This window comes from Pogona vitticeps, chromosome 13 (genome assembly GCF_051106095.1).
Source record: "Pogona vitticeps strain Pit_001003342236 chromosome 13, PviZW2.1, whole genome shotgun sequence".
NCBI lineage: Eukaryota > Metazoa > Chordata > Lepidosauria > Squamata > Agamidae > Pogona > Pogona vitticeps.
This window is the reverse complement of record NC_135795.1, coordinates 3,990,637-4,002,664: the sequence shown is the minus strand read 5'-3', so window position 1 is coordinate 4,002,664 and position 12,028 is coordinate 3,990,637. Positions and strand designations below refer to the sequence as shown.

The following is a 12,028-nucleotide window of genomic DNA, read 5'->3' as shown; positions in this document are numbered from 1 at the left end:
TCAAGAGCACATGTTTTAAAAACATTTTTCTGGAGAGAAAAAATAAGACCAATTTGCACCCGCTAAAAAGGTAATGGATCAGCTGCTTTCCAGCTTTCCTCTCCATTTACTCTGTAAGGTCAGGCAGAAACCATAAGAAGCCCAGAAATAAATTAAAAAATCAACAGAAATATGATTTTGATGTAAATGTATTTCCCTGTCGGAACTATCTTGGACAAGACACACAGCTGTCTCATCTGGAATTTTTAAAAATAATCTCTGGCAGGTCTGATATTGTAATCTTAAAGCCAAACTACACATTACAGACTGCTCCTCATTTGAAAAGGGAATTCCTTAAATTCTGAGCACATCTGATTGCCATGGCTGGGTGCTTGCGCATTTCAGAGTCTGCAAGATTAGCTTGCTTCATTTCGCGATTGGTCTCCAAGACTGCAAAATCAGCATTTATTTGGAAGGCTGATTTCTCGGACATGACATTCTGCCGGAATAACGTCTCTGGAACATTAGCATGAGTTCTGCTTGCAATTATATGTTCTCTCTAACAAAGCGTTTGGCCCTCAGATTTCTGATCCCTTGACTGGAGCTAACTGGGCCCACCCTCTTCTTGTATACGCCCCCGTTTCCTCTATGAGTAGTACTCGAGGCATTTATCCTGAAGAGAGGACAAAGATCTGCCTGCCTCCCAGTTACGTGATCGTTCTGTAGCCCTCCGTTGAAACGCTGTCACATCTGGCTATCAACCCAGGCTCTGAGCAGTTGGGATATTTGTGAGCGTTCCGCTTCAGGCAGCCGACAATGCATGGGTGGCTGCGAAGACAGGCAAGCGGCCAATTCACACCGGACCGAAGCGAGTCTCACCTATTGGGATGGAAGAAATCTGCGAGTAGAGATCCAACATGCGGTTCCCATCGGCGTCCACGAGGTAGTTCCCTCGGCTTTCCTCGTAGTTGCAGAAAAAGTGGACCGCTTCTGCGTTCTTGGTGAAACAGAGGAGACAGGTTGTTTCGCCCGCAAACCTGGACAGAACCAGCCCTACCTTTTGATCTGGGGTGGGGGACCATATGATCCACCCGCACGCAGTCCCCCAGGTTTTTTTTTTGCCCCTTCTGATGCATCTTGAACCCCCCCCCCCCATTTTAATAAGGCAATGACAAATATTTTTGCATTTTCCCATTTTAAAAAGCCCGTTTGGGCTCCTGAGAGCCTCCAGAAGGAGGTGGCCACCAGAGGGAGCCAGAGAGACCATACAATGTCTGGCATTAACTATTGAAATAGTGTTTGCTGTAATCCACGTAGTTCAGCATCCGCGGTGGGGGATGCGTTGGAACTAATCCCCTGTGGATACAGGTGTCTTACTGTATTCCCATTTTACAGGTATGGAAAATTGAGGCTGAGAGAGAAGTACAGTAATTAGATAGAATCCACCTCCTTTAAAAAAAATTACTGGTGGCCACATTCTTTAGTGGATCTACTGTTAATTACCCAGAGATTTACCAGCATATCTGCTGTCTATCTTCTACCCACTCCCCCGCCCCCCAACACACTGATTTGTTGCCGATGGTTCTTCCTCTTCATCAGATCCAGTGGGGACAAGCTGGGAGATCAAAGACGGCAGAAGGCATTTATTTCTAATTTCTAAAGTTGAAATGGGAATTACCTGAATGCTATTCAGCTGCTTCATTAGTTCCTGAAATGGCAGGAAAGAGAAAGATGATTAGGACAGTAAATAGTTCATCTCTGGGATGGGTCGAGTTGCTCTTGCTCGTACGCTGTGCGAGCCCCCCCCCCAGAAGACACCTTGTACCAGACAGTGTCCCAAGGGACCCCAAAAAACAAGAGCCTCTTTCCTGTCTGATCGGATCCTGATTTCCTGAAATCTATTCTTTCTAGATTTCTGGGCCGCAAGAATTTAAAGCAAATTGTCACGGTGTATTATCTGTCCTGAGGATTTTTATGACTGTAAAAATATATAAATATTAGACCCAACTCCGGGAGGCAGTGGAAGACAGGAGGGCCTGGCGTGCTCCGGTCCATGGGGTCACGAAGAGTTAGACACGACTATACAACTAAACAACAACAAAAATATGGGAGTGGGAGGTGGCGCCCTTGATTTATCCGTTTACCCTAGATTTTGGACCAGGCACTTCCGTCTTCATAAGTGGCCCATCGTAGTCAAAGTCCACGTCGATTTTAGCTGCCGCTTGGCTGATGCCTCGATGGCCTGCAAGGGATACAAAATTAAGCAATTAAAGGAATGCCAGTTGATTAGGGCTGCGATTTTCTCTGTATAGATTCAGAACTCAGTCCCATTGGGCAGAAGAGTTTCCTTGTGAATCGACGGCCACAAGACGACACCCTAACAAGTGCTAGAAAGGGCCCATTAAAAGGAAATAAAATTGGCAGATTAGCAAAACCTCCCACATTTGTGGCTTCTCTGAAACGACGGCGGTGGGCTGAGATCGCTTCTGCTGATTAAATGGCGAAATGTGGCTGAGTGCCCTGAAACACCATCTGTGTTTATAATTAGAGGACAAAACTGAATACCAGGAATCGTTTATTTCGGTGCATTAAAATTATTTATAATTTGCTGACAGTCCCATCTGCTGTTAACAGGGCTTTCCCGAAGAAGACAAGGACTCCTTGAGATTGGATTGGTCTGTATTTCAACTTCAGCTATTGGAGATTATAACCCAAGAGAATATTGTTTAATTCTTCTTAAATATTTGTATCTCTGCATCTGTGGGGGATCGGTTCCACGGATGCTGAAAAATGCAGATTATAGCTCTAGCTAGCAGGGCCTTTGTCTCCCTCTAGTGGCCGGTTCTGGTAACTTCATTGTTAGAAATTTACCATATTTTTTCCCGCGTATAAGACTATACTTTTGTCTAAAATCATTACACTAAAAATTGAAGGTTGTCTTATACACGGAAGTAAGCTGAGGAGAGAACAAAAACAAGTGGAGGGGAAAGCAGGGATCAAAGCAATCCTGCAGCGCTTTGATCCCTTTCTCCCTGCACTTGCTAAGCCCCACTTAAGATTTCTTAATTTTGGATTAGAAAAGTGGGGGGTGTCTTATACTGTACATGGAAAAATACGGTATATATTTCCTGGAAATGAATCAGGGAATACTGATCCTGCAGATAAGGGGGTCCCTACTGTACTTACTGTTTATGGGTTTTAAATATTGCCGTTTTAATGATGTAGGTCACTGTAAATAATAAATAAATAAATTCATTCTTCTAGCAAAGATCAGACACTTTTTTCAAAAGATTTGCTCTTGACCGAGTGCTGAAACAAAATATTATTCCCCCCGTCATTTCATTGTGATCATCAGAAAGTGATATGCATGCAACGTATCTTCTAGTCTCCTTCCTTTGCTGCTAAGAACTAGAAAAGATCACCAAGTGTAAGGAGGTGTTACTGGATTCCAGGATCAAGGTCATCAACGCTCTTGTGTTTCAAATGGACAACAGTGCAGCCTTCTAGACATCAACTCCCATTAACTGTACCCAGCCGAATGGAGAGAATGCTGGGATCTGTATTCCAACCACATCTGTTCTTTGCCCTGAAAATAAGCCCTAGTATGATTTTTCAGGATGCTCTCCATATAAGCCCTACCCCCATAATAAGCCCCAGTAAAGTGAAATCCCGCCCTCCACCCTTGTGCAGCAGCCAGAAGAAGAGGACAGGACTGTCTTTGAATATATGTAGATGGTTGTCCATGGGGGAAAAAAATAAAACATCCCCTGAAAATAAGCCCTAATGCATTTTTGGAGCAAAAATTACCGTATTTTTCGCACCATAAGACGCACTTTCCCCCCACAAAACGGGGGTGGAAAGTCTGTGCGTCTTATGGAGTGAAGAAAACAGATTATATTTTCCTGTTTTCTTCTCCTAAAAAATTGGTGCGTCTTATGGAAAGGTGCGTATTATGGAGCAAAAAATATGGTAATATAAAACCCTGTCTTATTTTGGGGGAACATATTAACTGTACGTAAAGGTGGAAATTGTGAACGTAAACATTCATAATCAATTGCAATATTGGTAGATTTTATGGCTACAGAGCGTAAGAGAACGGGGGCTGCTCTAAATGTTCAATTGGTGGCAAAAAAAGAGGGATCATTTTCCAAAAGTTGGATTACTCAGATGTTCTCAGCCGCCAGAGCGAGAGACCAAGCCAAGACGATCCTGCTTGGTAAATAAACAGCTCTTATGCAACTGTTTTGGAAGAAGAGAGCTGATTTTTCAGAGGCGTAAAGGGTCACCGAAGCCAAGCAGCTTCAACAAGAAGCGGGAGGAGAGAGTTCGCACTCCGTGACCCCCTTTCCTCGTCTCCAAGGAATTCAAAATGTCTCTTTAAAGGCCACGAGCAAAGGAGAGAGAGAAGGTTTTTTTCTCCTTGCTCAAGGATCGGGTTTTCTGAAAATATAGCCCTTCATACATCTAAAGTTATTGACATTTCCTGAGTGATGTACAGACATGTGAAGAAGCCCATGTGTTTTTTTTTCATTTTACACTTGGATCAAGAGAGAATGGATGGATTTCTCCTTTGAGCTGATGTCTGTCGCTATGTATTTTCCTGACACAGGGCTCTAACCAGCTTTTGCTGTTTCCCAGGCTTGAAAATCTACAGTACGAGAATGATGGAATAGTCCAGCATTGGGTGGGGGAGGGGAAAAAGAGTGGAGGATTTAAATCATTTGACATGTTGGCAAACAGGATTAATTAGTTTTGAAGTTGTAGCCACGTTAGTCTGTGTGAGCATATCAACAAGAAACACAAAACAAAACCAACCAGCTCCCATAAAACATATGCACGTGCTACACATCCATCTCAATGGATTAAATATGAGCCAAGGTTTCTTAAGCCACTCCCAAATGTAACAGTATGTAGTTCTGTAGCGTTATTTTCCTTTCCAACTAACCAGGCCCACCCTTTCAGAAGAAGGCTTAAGGGCCGAGCCTGGCATTGTGTACATTACTCATTTCACTATCCTTTCCTTTAATCCTTGTTGCTGTGTACAGAAGCAAGCTTCAAAAGAACTGAACACAAGCAGGGGTCTTAAATCATGACTAGGTGTGAAATGCAGCCAAACACCCCTGTCCCCTTATCTTAGAGCCTGGCATGAATGTTTTACCATGTAGTCTCCGTATTCTAACTTTTACATTGAAGAAGTGGGCATATTCCGCAAAAGCTCACATTAAAATACAGCAGTATTTATGTACAACAATATCTAACGTTTTGCTTTTGCTTTGTATTTCTTGTTGACCGGAACAACTGTAAAACACACCACATTTTCTACATGGGCTGCCTTCCCCCTCTATTTCTGTTGTCAAGTCACCTGCACCTCACGGCGATCCTATGAATGAACGATCCCCAAAATGAACGATTCTGTCCTTAATAGCCCTGCAAACTCAAGCCTGTGGCTTCATTTAGGGAGTTAATTCATCTCATTTTTTCTCTCTCTCTTTTCCTGCTGCCTTCAACTTTTCCAACCATTACTGTCTTTTCCAGAGAGTCTCGTTTTTTCAGGACGTGCCTGACGTGTTCAGGCTTCTAAGGACTCACTTGTTCATCTTTCTTGCAGTCCGGGGTATGAGCCAAGCTGTCCTCCAGCACCACATCTCAAACGATATAAAGCGAGTTTCGCCCTATCTAAAAGTCGTTGAGCGATCGCATTAGCAATCCCCAAAAAGGCTTGCTATGCGATTTCGTCGTTGTAGGGTGCGCTCGTTAAGCGAGGCACCACTGTATGCAACACCCGTAGTAGGTTTGTGGATCATTGCAGAACTAACTCGTTTCCTACCCCTACAATACTATCGACCCGCCATGTTCCAAATAGTTGCAACAGAACGAAGCGGCCGGAGATCTGGATTCGAATCTCTGCTTGGCCAGGCAAACTCCCAGGGCAAGTTTGGGACGGATAAAACGTCTTCCTTGAATGTCTCACTTACCTTGAGAGCTCTGTTAGGGTTTGCCAGAAGTTGGTTCCAACTTGACAGCACATAATGTGCTTCCTCCGATAAACATTTCATTGAAAAACCCTAATAAGCTGTGGAAGAACTCGATTCTGATGCCCTGAGCACCATCTTCCGATTCCCACCGAAGGTGCTTTTCACCTACCTGCTACAAATACCTTGCAGTTCTGTTGCAGCGAACCCGGGAAACTTCGGCTCAGCAGCATGGACGCCATTTTGCTGTGTCTTCTAGCAAAGAGAAGCTAATCGGAAGTTCCCTTTCCTCTGCCTTTCCAGCTGATGACCTGAAAATGAGAGAGAGAGAGAGAGGGAGGGAAGGAGGAAAAACCCACAATAAAGTCATTCTTCTGTGGCCACAAAGGAATCTCCAACACAGAATCTGGGTCCCTTCACGTTTTAACTTTCAAGACAGGTTTCTAGATCTCATGATTTTGGTTTGTAAAGACAAAGGCATGAAACAGATTAATCGACGCTCAAATGAAAATACAGTAGGATGCCTGCCTTTGTGGGGTGTCGGTTACAAGCATATGGATACCTAAAAATGTGGATTATAGCAAACTCAACATATTTTAATAGCAAATGTTATACACAGCATGGTCTCTGGCTCCCTCTTATGGCCAGTTCTGGCAATGACATCATGGAAATATACACATAGCAAGATCCCTGGTTCCCTCTAGTGGCCAGTTCTGGTAACTTTATTGTTAAATACTGTACTCTCTCTCTCAATAGGATACCAGCCCATCTATTTATAGGAGGAAAAACCCCATATTTCTTCATTACAGAGGTGTTCACATATGCCAAAAGGATCGAAAAGAAGTGGATTTCCTGAGTGATTTCGTCTAGAGTGGTTGAAATGACTAGATAGGTGGGGTATAAATACAATAAATAAATAAATACGGTAAATTTAAAATAAACAACACTCTTTGCAGCCGAGTAATGTATCTCCCTTTTCAACATCAACAACACATAAGCTTCCCAGGCAATATATATATATATATATCCATGTTTCCACGTGCTTCGTGTAGGTACTTTTAAAACTTAGTTTCCAAGTTGTTAAACAGAGCTTTTGAAAAAGTGCTCTTTTTTTAAAGTGCTCCGAGACTAATTTTCTTTCTCCATTTTGCTGTAACAGTCAAAACAAAGCTGCCCAATCAAAACGTATACAACCTTTGCATCCGTGCCATGCTATTAAATAATAATAGTAAAAAGTCCGTAAAGTTTTATTATGTGGTCATAGACCGGATTAGAATAAGACCTGAACATAATTCTCCGAGACACCAGATATTTTTCTTAGTTTGTAAGTATGGGCTGCTGTTTTTTTCAGATTTTTTTTCTCTCTCTCTGGATTAACCTCAATACTGGGGAAAGAATGCAAGAAGTCTAATTAATATGCTCGTTCTGTCCACTCCAGTTGCTTTCTCATCTATTCCTGGACTTTTTTCTTTGAGCGTTGCAGAAAAACCTGTTGCAAAACTTGGCCTCTGAATCCCACGGGATATAATATTTCGAATCCAGATTGCACAAGGTTAATGTTTACTTGGTAATTATTACTTCTTGTAATAGCCTGGCAAGATTCTGCACGATTACAAAGGCTCCAAATTATCCCCAAAGTTGCCACAGCAACACAAGAGGGGAAAAGCTTTGTAAAGCATTTCGCTGTTAAAAAACAGGGACGAGAATTCGCAATCTGGCCCATAGGCAAGAAAAGTCTTCGGAAGGGAATCAGTACTTTTACTGGGGAGGTTGGATTCTTTCCAGCAATAAATCTCTCCCTCCGCCTTGAACGGTGGTATGCATCCCAGCTGGAAAAGCGGGTCAAATCCAGTTCAGCACCAGAAATAATACACAACACTGACTCATGGGCCACCGTCTCACTTAACACCATTCCAGTTTTTGAAGCCAATTCCTTGAAGCTGGACAAGTTTAATCAGGAAAACGTTGGGAGCCGGTGGTAGGAATATTCCAGCCGGGCAAAAAAACGACCATCTGGCAACCGAAGAAGCTTCAGAGATGGACCTTGTTTTGGAATGTATAGTGTGTGTGTGTGTTCTCCGGGGCTAATTCTGGCACCTTGTCCAATGACAGAGTTGGAGACCTCTTTCCACCCAGTCCAGATCAACTCAAACAAAAAAATTATAAAGTTTCCCTGTTTCCTGCTATCGGCAGGTCTGAAATCCAGAAAAAGCGAGAGATTTCTCTAGCGTTGTGTGGGGGTCTGAGCAATCAGACTTGCAAGGAACGCCCCTGTTTACCTCCTGCCGACCAATCACAAAGCAAGGCAAGAGACGGAGGGAAAAAAGGTGTGTTAGGACGAACGGGCATCTCAGATCACGTAAAACAGTGGTCTCCAACCTTGGGCCTCCGGATGTTCTTGGACTTCAACTCCCAGAAATCCTGGCTAGCAGAGGTGGTGAAGGCTTCTGGGAGTTGTAGTCCAAGAACATCTGGAGGCCCAAGGTTGGGGACCACCGACGTAAAAGGAGCACATCTTCTAAATGCGAGCCTGTTGCCTTCTGTTCAACAGATGACCCAGGCAGGCAGATGAAGTTTCCTGGACAGGGCCGTGATTTCTATCGAACCAAACCGGAGGGCAGCCGGGTGACCGTCAGGGGTCAAGAGAGGTCATCTCTGGCTGCTGCCTTGTGTTATAAATATCTATAGACAGCGAGAGTGAGCCAGCGAGCAGAGACTCTGAATTTGAAAGCCAACCTGTGAATCCCTCCCCCAGGTGATGGAAGAGACAAGGGTGCATCTGATGCCAGATGCTCTGAGAATAAACCCCAAATATTTGGGGCCCAAGAGCAAGAAAAGGGATCAAAATCTGAGATTTGGCAACCCCCAGAAACGGACGCTCTCGCTACGGTTTCCCTTCCGACCAGGAAGCTTCGTGGAAAATAACCCTTTTGCTTTTCCTTGCTCGGAAACCTTTTCCCGGCGATCCAGCCGCCTTCCTTGCTACGAAAGCACATTGCCCCCCCCACGAGACTTTAATTGAAACCCTGCTCTTTGAAAAGAGGCGTCCACACGTGCAGGCGTCCGGACCCACATGGAGGGGCCGGGTGCGCCAAACGAGGCGACAGCCAGATCTGAGACGTGGAAGCTCTTCCCCCCCCCCCCGTACTTACCCAACGCGTCAACCTCAGGTGCCCTCTTGAGAGACGGTTGCCATGGTACCCAGGATGGGCCCGGAGTACAAGGACCGGGGACCAACGGAGGGAAGGGGATGAGGTGGTGGTGTGTGTGGGGGAAAGGCAAAGGGCTGCGCAGCACATCATCCGGCCGCTGATCTACTGCAGGGTTGCTGTGGCAACCAAGGGGGGTGAGGTAGGGAACCCGCACAAAAAAATGTAGGATGATGCCAGATGACGGATTGGCTGAGCGAGGGCAGCCATCGGTCTTGGCTCCAGAAATCAGAACCGTCGTCGGCTCCATTTTTAATTTTCCCCATAAAAGAGGGGAACGGGAGATTTCCGACCCTTAATCATCATCACTGTGTACATCATAATCAATTCTGACTTGTGGCAAACCTTTTTGGGCCTTCCCAGGTACAGAGAATACACACAGAGGTCGTTATGGTTCCCTTCTTCTGGGGGGCTTCCCGTAGGACTGCGTACAGATGGCCCAAGGCCACCAAGGCGGGCTCTTTTGCCGGGAGCCTCGGTGGGGAATCGAACCCCCCAACCTCCGGCTCCGCAACCAGAGACCGAAACCACTGAGCTCTCCGGAAATCGATGCACAAGGAAAGCGAGATGGCCCGGTTGCGTAGCTGTCAACCTCCATGAACGGCAGGCTCTTCAGAGAGAGAGATGTAAATGTCAGCCACCGCAGCATTGCTTGGGAGGGACCAAAGTAGGCCACCTCGGCATCAAGGAGAAGAAGGCAAACCCAACAAGACATCAGGTCAGAGGGAGACCTTCACAAAACACGCACGTCTTCCTGGAGAGATTTAAGGTCCAACTCCCAGCCATATTATTAGATTAGGCATCCTTCAGTCTCGAGAGACTATGGTCACGTGCTCTGAATAAAGGACTTGGAACAGCATCTAGTGTGGCTGAGAAGGCCAATTCGAAAGGGACCATCCCTTCCGCACTGAGGACAAACCCAATTTGTCCCCCTGTCCAGCTCCCTGATTTTGCTGGTTTCAGGACTGCTTCTTGGCCTCGGCCTGCTGGACAAGGGTCTCTTCAAATTGGGAGAGGCCATGATGCAACGCCTGCCTCCAGGCTGAACGCTCAGAGGTCAAGGTTTCCCATCTGTTGAGGTCCATTCCCAAGGCCTTCAGATCCCACTTGCCATAAATAGGTCCAATACCTATGGGTGCCTTCTGCCATCGAAGGAGGATGATCTTGGGGGAGAGGTTGGATATTTGAGGTGATCACTCCTTTAATCTCCTACATTTAACGACAGTGGGCTACAAGGAACACCCTTTCACTCGGACGTCTGAAACATCAAGACGACCCAAACTTTCCTGTGTTAAGCAACAGTCAAATACGCGCCACGGGCTGACCCTCTAGGCTGAATTTCTGCAAGGTTTATTGTTGAAAAGATAAATCCACTAAAACAAATATTTTTTTTGATCAGTTGTACAAATATTTAAAAGAACCACGGAGCTTCTCATGGATCAAATCCAGCCTAAATCCTCACTAAAGGCTAAAATGACTGAACGTAGGTTGGACCCACCAGGAAAGAGAAGGCTTGCTAGAAAAGGCAATAATGGCAGGAAAAGTTTGAGGCAGTAGGAAGAGAGGAAGACCGCCTAGAGTGGACTTATAGTCCAGATAGGCGGGATATAAATTTAATAAATAATAATAATAATAATAAAAGGAGATGGATTGATTTCAGAAGCCAGAGGTCTGAGTTCAAAAGATGCGAACAGGGCAGTTAGATATGATTTTTGGGGGAGTATTAATTCACAGTGATCCTGTAAGTCAGAAACAGCTTGAAGGTACATAAGAACCCAAATCGTAATTCACTCTAAGCTTGTGGCTTATAATAGCCATAGGAAGAAAAAGCATTTCCTCCAGTGAATATGAGAGTCTGCTTTATAAAACATCAGATCACGGCACGATCAAATTAACTATCACCGGCATTCACTTGCAGTGTCACTCCAGGTTTGCAAATCCGTCTTTCTCAGCGTCGCCCAGAGATTGTACGAATCGGTACGTCAACATACATGTAAATCTCAAGGATTCAACCTGTCTACTTCCTTGGAGACCAGGAACCGCATGCAGATCTGCCTTTTCTGCATCCAGGGCCAACATCATCTAAAATTATAGCATGACGTTTGATTTGCATTTCTCCTTCCCTCGGGGCAAAATTTAATCGATCCTACAATCAACTCAACCGATTTCATACAACGCTATTCGACGTTCTTGATTCGGATGGCAACCCTGGGTTTCGTACTTCCATTCATTCAAATCCTTGGTGAAGTTTCCAGCTCTAAACAAATTGACCTGAAATGCTATGTTTAAAGCTGAAGAGGAAGTCTGAGTCTTCTTTACTTTCACTAGGGTTGTAAATTTTGTGCGAAGCCTTTGAAGTCTGCTTGTGAGACCTTTGATCAAGTCTACCTGCCCGGCTGTCAACCAGGTGCTTCAGAAAAAGCTGTACTTTCCAGGTCTCGGATGAATTTATTTATTGATCGAAAATATTTTCACCCCGCTTTTCTCCTTCAAAAGGTCCCAAGGTGGCTTTCCCTCGTTAAAAGACAATCTTTCAATGCGAAAAACAGCAAGTGTGCGAAGATGAAAACGAATCAGACAGAAGCCACATTAAACAAAACCAACAGCGAAGAGCAGATTCGAGGCAATAAGGCAGAATAACCACTCCATTTAAGAGCCTCTCCCAGATAGCCGATCAACAAGGAAAATTATTATATCCTTATTTACTAATAATGAGAGAAGCAGAGTCGGAAATCAATTAGGATTTAAAACAGGTTAAGAAATACAGATGTGCTAATTCATCATTTCCTAGAGGTGAAGAGTATAAATGCAGGGCGATAAAAAGGATAGGACAGTTGCTTCTCTGTGCATGTGGTGAGTACAAAATGC

At 44.6% G+C, this 12,028-nt stretch overlaps 1 protein-coding gene across 2 annotated transcripts in view; it reads right to left on the bottom strand.

Moving 5' to 3' along the window:
• The window catches only part of ABAT (4-aminobutyrate aminotransferase), a 30,942-nt gene that overhangs the window by 13,280 nt on the left and 5,634 nt on the right, over window positions 1-12,028 (bottom strand). Inside the window, exons 1-5 of one of the 2 annotated variants that reach the window (XM_078381471.1) lie at window positions 9,104-9,317; window positions 6,124-6,262; window positions 2,124-2,221; window positions 1,658-1,687; window positions 859-976 (exon numbers count right to left, since the gene is read on the bottom strand). In XM_078381471.1, coding sequence (XP_078237597.1) covers window positions 859-976; window positions 1,658-1,687; window positions 2,124-2,221; window positions 6,124-6,193 — 316 coding nt within the window. In that variant the 5' untranslated portion in view covers window positions 6,194-6,262; window positions 9,104-9,317. Of the gene's footprint in view, window positions 1-858; window positions 977-1,657; window positions 1,688-2,123; window positions 2,222-6,123; window positions 6,263-9,103; window positions 9,318-12,028 lie in introns of those variants that run through there. The other variant, XM_072982713.2, reaches the window with a different exon arrangement.